General features: G+C 41.9%; 1 protein-coding gene across 4 annotated transcripts; it reads right to left on the bottom strand.

Moving 5' to 3' along the window:
- MCOLN3 (mucolipin TRP cation channel 3) lies at positions 1-16,851 on the bottom strand. 4 transcript variants are annotated; one of them, XM_090146429.1, is made up of 15 exons: positions 16,528-16,851; positions 15,091-15,320; positions 13,636-13,803; positions 10,096-10,249; positions 9,486-9,570; positions 9,309-9,405; positions 8,621-8,720; positions 6,637-6,749; positions 6,407-6,556; positions 4,671-4,772; positions 4,437-4,559; positions 3,662-3,868; positions 3,137-3,266; positions 1,964-2,108; positions 1-1,263 (listed from the first exon to the last, which is right to left on the bottom strand). In XM_090146429.1, the coding sequence occupies exons 2-14, from the start codon at positions 15,316-15,318 to the stop codon at positions 1,990-1,992; spliced, it is 1,776 nt and encodes a 591-aa protein (XP_090002555.1). In that variant the 5' UTR covers positions 15,319-15,320; positions 16,528-16,851; the 3' UTR covers positions 1-1,263; positions 1,964-1,989. The 4 variants fall into 4 exon arrangements, with proteins under 4 accessions (XP_090002555.1, XP_090002556.1, XP_090002558.1 ...); XM_090146430.1 differs by having other exon boundaries at positions 9,354-9,405; XM_090146432.1 differs by lacking the exon at positions 3,662-3,868.
- Between the last annotated feature and the right edge of the window lie 133 nt (positions 16,852-16,984).

Raw genomic sequence — 16,984 nt, 5'->3', positions numbered from 1 at the left:
TGCTGGTGTTTATTGTAGTGCATTTGCAGTGGGTAAACATCCAGACAAAAGGTGTTTAGTGTCCACTGTGTTGGTGTGCAGCATACAGAATTTCATTGCATGATTTCACACACACTTAGGGGATTGTTGCTTAAAATGCAAGTTACCTAAAATATGCTTTCTTTTGTTTTTACTATTCTGCTCCTATAGTGAAGAGACTATAGGAAATAAGGCATACATTGCACGCTACCACAATGAGCAAACTATATAAACAAAGTTGACAAAACTGAACTTGTGTAAGATCTAATGTTCTAGACAGCCACAGACAGTACCAGGTCATACAGCTTGATAGGAAACATCAGTTTCTAATGTGTGGTGAGATATGACTCTCAGAGCCTATGACTTTACCTTAGTCCAGGCTTACAGACTGGTACACTAAACGAAGCTCTCTACCTAAAAATAAATACTTCAAAAGTGCTTCTGCCTGACTATCCCTTAAAAAATGTAAGGTTCAGCAACTGCTCAGCAGAATGCTGTAAGGGACTCTGGCTGGGGCTGGATGTGGGACATCCACATCTCTCCACTCACCTCACCCCTCCGACTTCATTTCCAGCCTTTCATGTCCTCACCTCTCTGAGAGGAGACTGCTATGTTTCTCACATGGTGCTACTCTTCATACAAATGTTTGGTTGATGCTCAGAACCATATTTGAATGGCTTGTGCATCAATCCACTGTACTGTCTCCAGAAACAAGTTCCACCAAATTTCATAGGTTTAGGGTTTTTTTTTTTTTTTTTTTTTTTCATGAGTATTACAGATATAGAAAACTGCTGAGGGCACCAGACTGCTTTAATTCACTCAATGCATGAGAAAGAATGCCTTTAGTAGTGAGGGCTAGTTTGATGCTCAAAGTCACTGTTGTCTGACACTATATCTTTGTGTTGAAAGTTACTGCCTTCCTAGTCTACCCATGTAGTCTAGCCAAGTCTGAACACAGACAGCTTGTTAATGCGCTTCGCAGTCTAGAAAATTTTAACTGAGGAAACAAATAGAACAAAGCCAAAAAACAAACAAACCTGAGCTAGAAGTGAGAGCGCCTGACCAGAAAGGCTGTAAGTGTATCACAAGCTTTTGCCACAGGTTTACACTGGTTTTGGGGAAAAGCATTTAGATTTAGGGTGTAAGATTTTCCACCAGCTCTATACTACCCACTTCCTGCAATGTGTGCTGCTTCAGAGCCTCCATGGTATGCTCCCACAGACCATCAGATATGTTCACTAGGACCTGTGCAGGAGAAGGGGAAAAAACGTCAGGTGCACACACCAAAATAATTGTTAAATTGTACAGGAAGCCTTAGAAATATATCTGAACTATCTAATTATGTATCTGCCTGGTAAGAAATGACCATGAACCATCTTAAAACATTTTTAACATGTGAAAGACTTAGGAGGAGCCCATGTGTATTGCAGGGCCACATGACTATCAAAGGAACAGAAGCTGTATCATCTTTACCACTTGAGATACTTGTTTGTTCCCACAGATCATTGTTTCAAAGTAAAGCCAGAAGGACACAAAACTAAGCTAAGGAGCAATGTCACTAATTCTAGGCAACTGCAAAGTCAGCCCCTGGTCTAGCTTCCAGGGACAGAATCATGCTACTTCCAGATATAAGCAGTTTGGAGCACTAACGTGCATAGCATGAGGAGCACAGACAGATCACATTTGCCACCAAAATAAAATAATTAAATAATCAGTTTGGAAATAGGGGTCCAAAACCAGGTACTTTGATGCCTGCAGCTCCATTTGCATCCAGGGCTTTGCAAGCTGCCCAGTCCTCCTGAAGAACAAGTTGCTTGAGAGCAATCAGGTTTTAACTTTCAAATGCTTTTCTAGAGATCTGATCCCTGCCTTGTGTTGAGTTTCTTGCCTGACTACACCGAGAGATGTGCACAGAAAAGGAAATATTAACATCAGCGCCCTTTACCCAGGAGCAAGAAGGCCTGCTCCACTTCATCCCACACTTTCATCCCAAGTGAGGCAAACGGTCGGAACAAGGGCTCTCAGCTCTAGGCGGTGTTGCTGCAGGCTCTGCTCTGTCCTGGCTCCAAAACATGCCCCCATCTCCTCTCCTTCATAGATACGTGACAATTAACGACACATCACACTCAGAAAAGCCCATAACAAGGAGATGCAAATGTCTTGGATCTTTTTAGGAAGCTGCAAGTGTTTAAGGCTCCCACACCAAGGGGCCCTTCTGCAAGCAAGGCTCAGAGCTGCAGCCAGCTGGGTTAAATATAAACCACATATCCTGCAATTGGTAGTCCTGAAGAAACAAAGTGTTAAGTAACTGAAGCATTACACTCTCCGTAGTGGAAGTTAGGCAGTCCTTTTCTAGGTGCTGTGATAATGATACTTAAGCTGTGTGCTATTTTAAAATCTTTGCAAGCTGATTTTTTCCAAAAGTTTCTGGCCTGCTACCATCTAAATTTGCAAACCTCTGGGTAAAGTATAATTGAAAAGGGGATAAGGGAACACAGAATGAGTTCAGCAAGTCCCGACTGTTGGTACAGAAAGAATTAATATTTGCACATGACACATACAGGGTTCCCAGGTTACTGTGTGTATTTACAAGGGCTGCTCTGAAAGTAATGCCTCCTGTTTTATTATGTTGGCCCACAGTGTCAATCAGATGTTGGTGGGATGACAGTAATGGTTGAACCCTCCCACCAACATGCTGTTACACTTTGTTTCTGTGTGATAGTTGGCAGCAGAGGGGCAGTCTGGCAGAATGGCAACTGACATGGAAGCGTGTATGAAGCAAAGGTGTGTCACTGAAATCCTCCTTGTGGAAAAAAATGGCACCCATTGACATTCATTGATGCTTGCTGAATGCTTATGGGGACCAAAAAGCAGATGTGAGCACAGTGAGGCAGTGGTTGGTGTTTTAGCAGTGGCAACAGTGACAGACTTTTCACTCCAGCGTTTCATTATAAAGCATTCATTATAGAGCAAATAGTTTCTTATTACTGCAGTGTTTTTTTTTTCCCCTGCCCCCTCCCCCAAATCAAGTATGCTTCATAAACATTACATCAGGGATATTTTGTGGTGTGTTGTATTTGCGTATGCATTCATGTATAATTTTAACATAGGCACTTACCATTACAACAGCAGAAGAGAGATACAGAACCTTCCTCTTCTAATCTGTACCTTCCGGAGTTTGGTAAGTCTTTGCACTGTGATATAAATCTCTGAAGTTCTGTCTCTGGAAAGCCATCTTGTTGGTAGTGCTAAAAATTTATATTTAGTTAAACCTTTAACAAGGCTAAAGCACAGAATAGCCTAAAGCAATAAGAACATAAAATAAGACTTGCCTCCCCAGACCACTTTTCAGGTATTATTCAAGCATCAAATTAGAAGATTCAGAGAACTGAATATGAAATTTCTACTTTTTAGTTAATAATAAGCATCCATTAGGAGAGGAAATCAGATATGCTTATAAGAAAACCAAAGTCGGAAAGAACTCAAAATCTCTTGCAATCATTCCATGCCCTCAAAAATAGCTTTTATATTCATTCATAAAACTGGCTTGCACAGCAAGTCAAAATATCAAGGGGGATGAGAGTCTGAATAGCACCAATATTGTCTTTTTTATTCCAAACAGATTTTAAGAGTTCATGCTTACCTTGATAGTTTCATATGTATCTGTAATGAGTGCAATGAAGAGACTTAGCACCATGTAGATGAACAGACTGATGAAGGAGTAGAGGTAGATTCTACTGAATAACCAAACCAAGTAACTTTTCTGCTGCATTTTTGCAAAAGTGGCAAACATGTCATCTCCATTTATCAATGAAAAGAGGCATTCAGAAACCACATTCAGAGAACGGAACTGGAAAAAGACAAGGACATCCATTGCCACTTTATTTGGGGCTCTACAATGTACATAACCTGAAGGAGATATATGGCTGTTGACTGGCTCCTCTGGACATTTTGTAGACCCAGAGCATGACAAGATGTAGTGCTAACTGGAAAGCACTTATGGAATGAGCAGTTTGTCCCTCCTACACACAAAAGCAATCAATCCATTCTTTTGTAAACTCTTTGTATTTGATAAGCCAATTTCACCTTAAAAAAGGATAGTATCTCCAAAGCTTTAGTCTGATAACAGTGTTCTGTGAGATCAAAATTGTTTCTCAAAATACCATGCGGGACTCCCAGCATATGACTGGAAGTCACAGCAGCTTCCACTCCTGACTCAGAGCTTTCACAACCAGAGGGAAGTCTGACCATGTTGTGACAGTCAGGCTGCTCAAACAGTAGCATCATGTTGAAGATGAATGATTTTTGTATTAACGGAAGTCTTGACATGGAAGCATAGAAGATAACAGCAGTAAACTCTCATTTATTTAGAATCTATTCTATTATTCATGTTGTATTTTTAATCTTGAGTATATTACCTTCACATGGTATGGCCCCAGTACAATCCATCCGCAGAAACAATAGCCTAGATAGATCATAGCAGCACAACAGCAGAACCTCATGACGTTGGGTAATGCTGCTCGCAGCGTTAGAATGAGAAGCTGCAGAAAGCAGTGCAAACATTAAGAATTCAACCAGGCATTTCTTCGTGTTGTCTTATAGCAGCAAACAGAATAAATACCAACAGCATGAAGATCTCAGGAGATCCTTACATTATACTTCTGAAAGAAACCTAGGTAGCGAATGACTCCAAGCCACACCAGCATAGTGGATGTTCCTAGGAGTATGCTACAGACGTCATAACTTGTCAGACTCTAAAGGAAAAAAAAAAAAAAGAATCAAGTATTATAACAAATGACAGGTTTTAAATTGCAACTCTCATTACTACAAAGATCTAATAAGAAACGTTGTTTTCCTTAAAAAGCTCTCCATTAGAAATTAGTTTGGGACAATGTGTTGTAGAGAGCAGAAGTGCCACCAGAAAGTAAGGGAACTTTCAAAGTGTTACTCATTTCACATGCCTTTACAAATTACTGTTGATGAACCAGATTCTCACCATGACCTAAGTGTTATTTACTAAGAGCACAGCTGGACTGCAACTGCAGAGATCCCCTCTCAATGCGTAACTCAACAGGTCCTGCCGCGTGGCCCTGAAAACACCTCGTGCTGTCCCCAGACCTGCAGACACTCCTGCTGCAATCTGCTGCAACTGCAACAGCAGATTCCCCATACCAACTTGGGAATCTCTCTGCCACATCCCAACGTCCAGTGTAAGCCTGATTTTAGAACTACAGAGCAAAAACATCTCTTCCAGGATGTAGATAAAGCTTTATATATTATATATATATATATATATTTAAAATATATATTTTGAAGTGTCAGCAGAGTTCAGATAAATACTAAGGAGGATTTTGCTATGTAGCAAAGGCCCGTGAGGTGTAGGAAGTTGTCAAGGAGAAGAATAATTAGCTTTTAATTAGTTCTAACCAGAGCTTCATGTATATTTTATCAGCACTTGGCTGGGTTTTTTCCATCTATACATACTGGTCCATTTTCATCCAAGTTACCCTACACCTTGTCCCTTGAACTGCAGGTCTTCTCCAAAATGATCACATCTGGACAGCTGACTTGAATAAAAAGTGTTCACTACTTTCCATGAGAGAATGAACCTCTTCTGAGTGAGCAAGGACCTCTCTCATCTTAGCTCCTTTCTACTTCTAAGTTTACAGCTCCTGAAGTAAGATAGAGGAATGTGTGATAATCAAACAGTCACCAGATTGATTTCATCTCCGTCCTTTCATCACTACCGTCCAAAGTCTGTTGTGTTGCAATGCTATGCTTCAAAGTCTGATACAGATTCAGTAAAAAAAAACCAACATGATCTGAATACTAGAGTGCTTCAGTGTAACATATTGCAACTTTGGTTGCCCAACATTTCATATTTATTTATTTATTTTCTGTAGTTAGTTTATTTTAGAAATTGAAGGCTTAAAACCAGGCTGTGGCTGAGTGCTAGGCACATGCTGGAAACCATAAGCCAGGAAAGCAGAAAAGTGATGGTTAAGAAGAAAATCTCTATGCCAGTTAAGCACTTTTTAAATGTGGTATGGAAACTTAAATGCTAAATTAAAAGAAAAAAAAAAAAAAAAAGCAAATCTAACTGATCCTAAATGGGGCAGAGAGGAAGTCAATAGTCTTAAATGTTCAGAGATTAAATAATTTTATTCTTTTGAGACACCCTGAAAGGAGCAAAGAGAATTAGAACTATAATATATAGGGATATTTGGAAACAATACACCCGAGTTGTAATTCCAGACAAGAAAACAGAGTTTTGAAATGTTGTGCCAGTTGGAATCAAGTACAGCCAGCCTAGAGACCTCAGAGGTTTAAACCTAGGTGAGACAGAAATAGGCAGCATTGCTTCCACCTGACAGTGTAAGTATCTTACCTTGGCCTGTATCTCCATTTTGAGAGTTGATCCAGTGATAGTTAGGACATCGCTAACCATAATGAGGATATACCAGCCATTGACAAATTCCATCTGATCATTGTAAGATACTTCTTTCTTGTAATAATATAGGAAAAAACTTACAAATTCCTGGGGGAAAGGAAGAGAGGGAAAAGTTCATTAGACTAGTGCAAAACATAAAGACTTTCCAAAGGAAGAGCTTTACCCACTCTTTGGAGCCGAATTCCTTTGACTACTGATCGTGTGCAAAGGATCAATGAACTCAGACAGATCATTATGACAAAAGCATCGAAGATCATCATGTAATGAGTATTCTTCTGTACTGCAGGAACAAAAGCAGACATGTTTCATATATGTAATCATGCAGTTATATGTAATCAGATGCATCCTGAGTATTGAAGTACGAATCAATTTTTGATGTTTGCTCCGTTTATCCTTGCATTTTTCCCACAAAAGCTTGTCTGACATTTTCAAGAGACACACAAGTTTGTCTGCACTACCAATACCACTCCAGTTAATCTAGAAAGGTTAACACCACATAAAAAATGTCATACATCAGCATGTAATGTGTCTTACAAGGCTGCAGAATGGGAGGTAGGACTTGTCTATTTTGCAAGCACTGGAATGGCCCTTTGAGCCACAACATTTGTATAAAAAAAACAATCTCAGGAATTTTACAATATGCATCTTCTCTTCCAGAACAGAATTTGACTATCAGATGGCTCTTCTGTCCTTAGTTTGCATTATTACTCAGATAGCTATGATCAACACTAAGCTAGACATGATCTTTCCATATCTTTTGTTACTAAAAATAACATTCTTGATCAATTAAGGACAATTTTTGCACCAAAACTACTGCTAGACATCTTTTTCCTTTTTATCCTTCTCATATAGCAGAATCTAGATGGAGTTAGTATAAGGATTTGATTTTTAATGCTAAAAGAATTACTACATTTAAGGAAAAAAAAAGAAAATTAATGGTAAGAATGAAAGAATGAGCAGGAGCAAGTCTCCAAAATGGGATGCTGATACTCTAGTAGACATCACAGAGATACCAAGTATCCAGAAAAAGCCCACATTCTTCTCGTTTAGAAGTCTCTAACACATGTACTGGTGCCAAACAAGATGGTTCTGCAGGTGGTTCTGCATGCTTCAGAATCACAGCATTTGACATCACTGCCTTCCTGTTTTTGTTTGGCTTTCAAAAAATAATATGGGGTACTTCAGGAGATGATACTGAAACTGTAACAGAGGCAATCTACATCAATGTCAAATGCAAATTATTATAGAGGGCTGCTATCAAAACCTTATCCTACTGCGCAAGTAATCTGTTAGATGTAGCATGCCATCTGGTGTACATTTATAACACAGCATCTAACAAAGCCAGCTGATTGACTGTTTAGCAGATTGTATGTTTGCTTAAACAGTGTGTTTCATCCTCTGTGATGCATTTCATTCAATTCATAAAATTAATTCCAGCTAGAATCTTAAAAAAACAATTCTCCTTTTCTTAATACCAGCTGTTCACAAGAGAATTTACTAGTGCAGGTAAAGCAACAAAATAGATAAATAGACCTCTTTCATCAGGAAAAACAAGAATTTAAAATCCCGCAAAGCTCCCGGTGTTCAAAGAGATTTTTTAATCTACAAAGATCTCTGGCAAAGTTTTGACTGGAGATAGTAGCTCCCAACGAAGAGTGCTCCTATCATCAACTATTTAAGATAGATATTCAACCCTACTGCACATCTCAGACTCAGATACACGCTAAGCTATGTTTAAGCAGCAATCAGGAGTATTTCTAGCTATTTCACTCTAGCAGCCCTTCCTAGCAGTGCAACAGTGCTTCCTTATCTGCCTGCTGTTAAGTCCTGAAATAAGAGTGAATCAGTTTCAACTTTCCACCACTATCGCATGTCCTTCCGTTGCCTGGTGCTAGAGCAATGCTTCACAGCCTGCTGTAAACAGTGAGCAGCTTAAGCTCAATAGCCAAAACCAGAATGATGAAAACATTTTGATGCAACAGTATCAACGGTACAAGGTTTAACCGTTCTTTAAGAACAGTTCTTCAGGAAAAACAGACAAACAAACAAACAGGATTTAGAGTGTACCTATTAGACAATGTATGTCAATAGTGCCTCATCTTTAAATAAAGAAAGGTTAACTAGCATGAAAATTTAAGTTATATCACTTACTTGATCCAGAAACATGCCAGTCTTTACATTCTCTGATCTCTATGTCATTGTCTAGACTGATTTTGATTCTTCCACTGTGGGCTTTATTATCAAACACTATCTGTAGTAACAAAAAATTAATTAAAAGTGACTGTTAAAACATTATATATTTAGTATATTGTACTGCTAAGTTTGTACAATAATTCAGAATAATTCTCCTCAGGTGGAAGATATGAAAGTTGCTTATGATTAAAGTAATTCCTGTTTATTCAAGTCAAGTCTTGACAAAATGAAAGACAAGTTTGGTATTACTCAATTAAGTAAATACCAAAATACAGGTGGAATTCTTTTAAGCACAGCCCCACATCCCCATGGTCTGAAAAAAAACCCACAATACATCCCTAGAAACATCGCTCTAAAGAGAAGAGGTTCATGTTCTTTCCATACTTCAATGGGATTATATTACAAAAGCTGTAAACTGAACAAGCACACAAGGACTGTATCACATGTGCTCAAAGCTTAACCTACTGTAACACCTGAGAGTAGTTTACAGGGTACTAATTCATGGCAGAGTAATCCAGACTCCACTGAGGACACTGAGTGGTGCCCAGCACTCCTCAGAAAACATCTGCACTGACTGCATAGAGTAATTAAACATGAATGGTTTCTCATTTTTGAACTGAAAGATACAGGGCAGACATCAGTGTACCGTCAGGGTGAAATCGTAACAGTCAGGGAGCTCATGGTGACGAACCGTCTGGAGGTTGATTGCCTTCAGATTGAACATGAGTTGCACTGCCACTAGCCTGGAACAGGGTCTCACATTAGTTTTTTGCAAAGAAAATGCACAAAACCATCAGTGCAGGAGGTATTTACTTCTCCTTACCTGTGGAAATCCAGAGTGAAATTCAAATTGTGCTTTCCCACTGTTCTGTTGTCTAAAGACACCATTGGCTCAATGTAGAAGCAGTCTGCAATGGATAAGTACTCACAATAATATCTCAGAGGTTATCACGCTCTTTAACTGTAATCTGCCCTTCCCACTCCCAAGGCTGTGAAGTGCAGTTGACTAGAGCAGTAAAGATAGCATACTTAAGTGACGAGTCACTTTGGAGTCCCGGTTACAAATACGTTGACCTTCTGAACACCAGCCAAGTTATTCAGCATGAATTTACTGGGAAGGCGCCTGAAATCAGCCTTGTAAGGTCATTGTGCTAACAGCATCGCTTTTTGTGCAGCAGATATAAAGGACTGTTTCCCTAGAAGGGAGGTTAGTTACACAGTAGTTTTCTTACCAGTTTTGGCTAGTAGTAAGTTCAGTACAGATCACCTAATACAACTATACAATACTGGATGTTCACTAAGAATGTATCTTTAAATGTAGGGTCCCTCCTCCCAAAGAAATAATACAATAGATTAGATTCATCACCAGTCACATCTCTGGGTCTATATCAAAGGTGTCATTTCCAAATAATACAATAGATTAAATTCATCACCAGTCACAATCTCTGGGTCTATATCAAAGGTGTCATTTCCAGGACAGATGGTTCCTTGCTTGTAGAACTGTTGACATACAGCCAGAGCTGTCTCTTCTGCTCCTTTCTTCTCATAAGCATGGTTTCCAACAGAAATGTTGGGCAACCGTAAGTACTAAAGTTCAGAACAAAGAGATTAACAAAGTTAGATGGCACCAAAACTACTGATCTCTTGGGAAACAAACTAACAAACACACAAACACACAGATAACAAAGATAGCAAGAGTTTAGATTTATGCCATAACCTTTCTTTTTATTTAAAAGATCGTCTAAAGAACTTGGAAATGTTCACCACGCTACAGCTGAGTCTTCAAATACTTTAAAGCAGGGTGTACAACCTTTTGGCTTGCCTGGGCTGCACCGAGTAAAGAGGAATTGTCTAGGGCTGCATTTACAAAGGTCACTCCAAAAGTAATGCCTCTTAATTATTTCCATAGAAACTACAACTGATACAAAGAGCATAATAACACTATGGAATAGAGCACATTCTCAGCTACAAAACACTCTCTTTCAGCATGGTCACCACTATTAGCTGTGCATTTTCACCAGCAATGAGAAGGAGGCCGCATGCCATACTCATACAAATCTGTGGCAGTGGAAGTGATCTACTTTCCCTTTTGCCACTGCTGAAGTGCACCACCCACCAACTCACTGTGCTCACATCCACTGTTTGGTCTCCATAACTGTTCAATGTGGATATTTTTTATAGACTCCTTAGAGTTGGAAGGGACCTTTAAAGGTCATCTAGTACAAATCCTCTACAATGAACAGGAACATGCACAGCTAGATCAGGCTGCCCAGAGCTTGATCCAACCTCACATTGAAAGTCTCAAGGGACGAGGCATCAACCACATCTCTAGACAATTTTCCAGTGCCTCATTACCCTTACTGTAAAAGACTTTTTCCTCATATCTAACCTAAGCCTACCCTCCCTGAACTTGAAGCCATTTTACCTTGTTCTATCACCACAGACCCTGCTAAAGAGTCTGTCCCCTTCTTTTCTATAGCTTCCCTTTAGATATTGAAAGGCCGCTATCAGGTCACATTGCAGCCTTCTCTTCTCCAGGCTGAACAGCTCCAGCTCTCTCAGCCTGTCCTCATAGGAGAGGTGTTCCTTCTCTGGGATTATTTTTGTGGCCTTATTCCGGATGCACAACTGGTCCATGTCTCTCCTGCACTGAGGACTCCACATCTGGATGCAGTACTCCAGAAAAGGCCTCAGCAGTGCAGTGCAGAGGGGAACGATCACCTCCCTCACACTGCTGGCCATGTTTGTTTTGATACAGCCTGGGATATGGTTGGCTTTCTGGGTGCAAGGGCACATTGCTGGCTGACGTCTACCTTCCCATCCACCAGTACCCCCACATTTGTTTTGTCAGGGCTGCAATTAATCCTTTCAACCCTAGCCTGTATTGGTAGTGAGGATTGCCCTAATCCAGGGACAAGATCTTGCATTTTTCTGCATGGAGGAATTAAATGACACACCTTTCCTTCATATACACTTCCATGCCAGACATCATGCTGTCAGGCTGCCCCTCTGCTGCCATCTGCCACATGGCAACTACATGTAATGGGATACTTGTGGGAAGGTTCAGCTTTACCGCCATCCCACTAAAATCTGTCCCTGACACTGTGGGCCAACATAATAAAACAGGAAGCGTTACTTGCAGAGGAGTACCTGCAAAAAAATATACTATAGTTTAAGTATATAAATAAAGCAACAAAAATATAGAACTAGGGGGACATTTGACCTTGTTTTTGTGAAACTAACACATCAATTTGGCTTGATGGAAGTGGTTGCAATTCTTAGTGAGTTCTCAATGTCTTCAGTAAAGATTTTTGATGAAATGTTACTCCTGTACTTCATCCTTGAGCACAGTTGTTCACAAATGTACACACTGCAGAAAGCGATGACAGAGATAAGGTGTGACTGTGAAGTGAGGAGTATTTCTCTCTGGTGAGAGGGGACTTATAAAGGACTGGTAAAGAGACATAATCAGATTTTTGATTGCAATTCTGTACATTCTGTCTGAAAATTCACATGTAATATGTTCACATTGACTGAAAATGGAGTCGCAAATATCTGTATAATTTTTTGCAATCTTGAAGCTCTCCTTATGTCCCAGTTTTAGCCCAGAGGGGGTTAATATTGCACTGGTGTTCAGTTGGAGCTGAGTGGTGGTTGTGCAGAGTGGTGGTTCTGCCATGATGGTGTGGGACAGGGGCTGGCTGCAGTGCCAGCTGTGCCTGGCCGCATGCTGCCCGAGGGCCACGAGTTGGACACATCTGCTTTAAGGTATTTGACAAAAGCAAGACGTGTAGGATTTGGGTCTAAATGCCTTTTTGCTGTGTATTATTTTTCTTTTTATAATCCTTGTAGACAGTGTAATTCAGTATTTGCAAAGCACTCTGGCTAAAATCCAAGCAGCTCATTGAGAACAAAACCTATTGATTTTGATGCCTGGGATGCCTGCACAAGTCCAGTGCTCTGGCAATGAGAGGCAGTCTGTTTCTTTTGCTGAGAAACCAGCAGATTTCTCCACCAGTTAATTCCAGAAATGGCTTTACTTGAAGTGTTAACACTATTCAACTAATTTAGCAACTAATATAGCAACGCTTTTTATCTTAATGACTTATGGTACAGGAAGAGCAGTGAGATCTGAGTCATTTCAGGTTTTTCCTAGTCTTCCACTCCTGTTCCATTTAACTCCACGTTACTTTAATGCCACTAAGGAAATATGCCTCCTACAGCAAGAAAAATTGAAGAGCTGAAATACATTGACTCTGGATGGGGACTGACCAACGAAAGTTCACCTGCAAGCACTGAGGTGCAACTATGTTTGAGCGAGTGCCTCCGACAGTTGCCTTTTACAGAAGACTCAGAGTCATGGATGTACCAAAGAGCCATTTCTCTTCAGAGCCTGTCTGGTAGCCAGCATTGTGTGCAGCATTTACTTTGGTAGGCTTGGATACAGGTTTTTTTTTTTTCCTTTCTTTTTTTTTTTTTTTCTTTTTCCTCTCTCTCTCCAAAAACTGTAATGGAATCCATTAGGAGAAAAAAAAAAAAAAAAAAAAAAAAGTGGCAGGTCTACAGCCTTGTGTTTAAAAAAATCCAGCAGAGTAGTCTGCCATTCAATAAAAAATCTTCAATACTCAGCAATCCCAATTTTTATCTCAACATAAAGTCCCGTAAACAGCATAGGAAAGTCCTGTAAACAGCATAGGAAAAGCAGCGTTTGGAACCTCATCTTTTCATGAAAAGTAAGTCTCCAGGACAACATTAACTCAAAATGTGTTACTTCTTGTATATCACATTATAATTTTCATTCAACAATGGGACACAAGCCTTTCCCTCTACCAACTACATAAGCAAGTCAGTATTCTAGTATTAAGCAACAGGCACATGCATTCAATCTCAGACAGCATCCAGAAAGAAAGAGGAAGAAAGTGCACCCAGGTAAAGAGCATGTATATTGTATTCATTGCAGTCACAATCCTTACCTGATTGATGGCAAAGAATATTTGGTCATAGACATCTGTCTGTGTGTATACCGCATAGGTATCATCCATTCTGTCCATGTACCCTTTCAAGAAGAGATGTTTGAATGCAATAGTGTTCTCTTCTTTGAAGGCAACCACCATTTGATTGCTCAATCCAAACAGCACCAGCTGAAAAAGACATTTATGTTTCCTATTCAAAGACAAATTGGGCTTCTACATTAATACACGAATTCTGTCCTACAAACAGCTAGTTCCCCTCATCATGCTGGTAAACACAACACTAACATGCAGGCTATTCCATTTCAGAGCTGGTCAAAAGAATGCTTTAAGGAAACAATGGTTCCTTTAACACAATGACCAGCTTCTTGGCTAAGGACTTGCATTTTCACAAAGAAAAGGATACTATCTCAAATTCAATCTACCCATATACTGTTACACGTGATTGTTACTTCAGCCTGACACTAACATAACATGCCTTAGGAAACGTAAGTGTTTCTCAGAGAAAAAGGCAGGACAAGAAATAACCAGACCTCATTTTGAAGTCCTGACTCCAGTGCAGAAAAAGACAAATTGAGGACAACTCAAAAACAAACAAACAAACAAAGACAACAACAAACAAACAAACAAACAAAAACAACAACAAAACAACAACAACAAAAAGCAACCAAACATCTTTCTCTCAGGTTTGAGTAAAAGGTGCCTTGACAGCAATAGATGAAAATGGTGCTTTAACAGGATAACTTCAGAGCCATCACATACTGCAACAGCTCATGAAGTTGGCATAAAACCTTGCTAGCTGCTATCCAGGCTGGGAAAGTTCCTAGAAGAATGTGCTCTATTGTTTGCAGGAGCTCACAGTCCTCATCAGTGCCTATTGTTTCACAACTAGTGTCTGGCAATATTGTGAAGAAACTCATCAGGGGTCTGAACCAGCAGTCAGTAAAGATCAGCTTTATGACCACTGGGCAAACTGGATATTTAATTTTTGATAAGGATAACTCAGCTGTTACAAAGACACTAAAGCAGTCTGTGGGTAAGCTGGGTGTTGAAGACACACAGGAATGCACTAGCAAATCAATAGCACAAAGATTTAATTACCTACTGGCAGATTTTCTCTGAAAAGTCCAGATCTTATTTAGATTCTTCCGCCATAAAATTTTATTTCTAATTGTAAAATGGGACAGTTAACAAGCAGAGGGGAAAAGGAAAAAAAAAATAAAAATCCTTAAAGATGGTTTCTTTCATTTCCACTCTCAGGAAATCTATTTTTCAGTCAGTAGTTTAAGAGAGAAGTATGTCATCCAGGATCCTGAGATCTACACTACATCTATGTGACCAAGATAGTTCTGCAGTCTCTCCTCCTTCAGTCTACACACAAGGCTAAGGAAAAGCCTTTGTCATTTGCACCCCTCATTTGAATTCATTGGATCGAGTCCCTGCTTACACAGTACTCACCTGAATGGTAACCATTGCTATTTTGAGCAGTTGAATCCCAAGTTTCCAAGGTTTTCTGCCCCGGGCCCAGAATTTTTCACATGGGTTCATGAAGAAGAACTTCAGCTTCCTCCTGAGCTGGTCTTCTGCCAGCAGCTCCTGTGGCAGAGACAGGTGTTGCCTGTAGCTGCAGATCCCTTCGTCATCCAGAGCACTGCAGCTGCTTACAGCCACTTCAGGAGTCTCCATTGCTGAAACAACAAATGTCCATGGCGGTTGGAAAACATGCAAGCATCAATACAGCAGCATTAGATCAGCCTGCACTGACAACCTGGGCCCCAGAGCGTTTGTCTTCTGTGAAGGTACCCACATGTTACACTGAGCTGAAGAGCTAACTCCTAATGCTGCACACTCCCTGGAGGCAGAACCCATACAGGTAACTTAACATTCAATTACAAATGGAATTTCTGTCCGTTTGGAATGATGCAGTCACTTATGGAAAACCTCTCCCCCTCTCATTTCCCAACACCAGCACCACATATGCAGGACACTGTGACTCACTTCCTCCTGCCCAGAAGAGCACCAAAGCCTCTCTGCACCACTCTGGACACGTATCACTTTCTGGATCTGGTGTTCCCCACAGCTACCCATCAGCTGTCCAGTACCCAAAAGAAATGCAGTTTTCAAGACAAACAGTGCTTTTCTCAGGCGTCAGTGATAGCATCACTCTTTGCTGAAAGCAGAGCCCCAGCGTGCCAAGTGCAATTCAGATACATCACCTGAGCAACTAACTGGCACTTAGCACCACTATATCGATCGATTGCTACAGCCATAAAAGCCTGAACGCAAACCACCAGGTGATCATGAACCTGGCAGTAAGACCGAAGGTGCTGTTAAGCATCACGAGGAGCTCAGCTGTCAGGCGGCAACAAGTTCGGACCCGGCGGTCAGACACCGCCAGCAGGGATGGGGACAGGTGAGCCCTGCCCGGCCCGGCTCCGGTTCCCCAAGGCTGCACCGCCCGGGGGATGCAGCACAGCGGGGCTGTCGGGCACCTTTCTCTCAGCACATCGGGCATTTCCACACCAATATGCTCTGCCGCGGCCGCGCTGCTGTCAGTGCATGCGCCCGATAACAAAAAAAGTACTTCTTGACCTCACGGTATCAGCTGCAGAAGACACTTAAGACAAACGCAACGCACGTTTTCCAGCCAGCCTGCACACTGAGACAACGCGGGCCCCGATCCCCCTGGGATATCGCCGCACACAGCCCGTCCCCTCCTTGCAGCACCGCACCGCACCGCGCCTCGCCCTCTCCCCACGCTCCGCAGCCGGCGGAGCGCCACGGAGCCTCCTCCCCGCAGCCCTCCCGTACCCAACCGGGAGAGAAGCGCGGGTTTCCCGGCTCGCCCCCCGCCTCCCGCCCCGCAGCCCAGGGCGGAGGCTTTGACGCAAATACCTGAGCTGCGCTCCCGCTGCGCGCACCGCGCTCCGGCGCCCGGCGGGGTGCAGCGGTTCGGCGGCCTCCCGGCCCCTACCGCCGCCTGCAGGCACTGCCCGCGGCGCGGCACCGCCCTGCCCGGCTTTGGTTCGGGCTGCCGCGGCGGGAGGGAGGGCCGAGTCAGTCGTCCTACAGTTTGATGTGCCAAATCTTTAATTAAACAAAACAGAGCAAAACACAACGCGATGCAAGAGACCCTTCCGGTTACGGAACTGCAGTTGCAAAGGGCAGGCGGCGGGACGGGGCTCGCACAGATCCGGGAGCGCTGCGGGCACAGGGGATGACGCTGGGGCAAACTGAGTTATCGCCGTGCGCCGCACGGAGGAGCGCAGCTCCTCACTGAATCAGACGGCGCCGAGCCGCCCGCCCGACACGCGCCCAGCACAGCCGCAGCCTGCTGCCCGCTGCCCGCTGC

This window comes from Phasianus colchicus, chromosome 9 (assembly GCF_987193195.1).
Source record: "Phasianus colchicus chromosome 9, bPhaCol1.hap1.1, whole genome shotgun sequence".
Taxonomy (NCBI): domain Eukaryota; kingdom Metazoa; phylum Chordata; class Aves; order Galliformes; family Phasianidae; genus Phasianus; species Phasianus colchicus.
The sequence above is the reverse complement of the archived record's forward strand: the minus strand, read 5'-3'. Positions and strand labels throughout refer to the sequence as shown.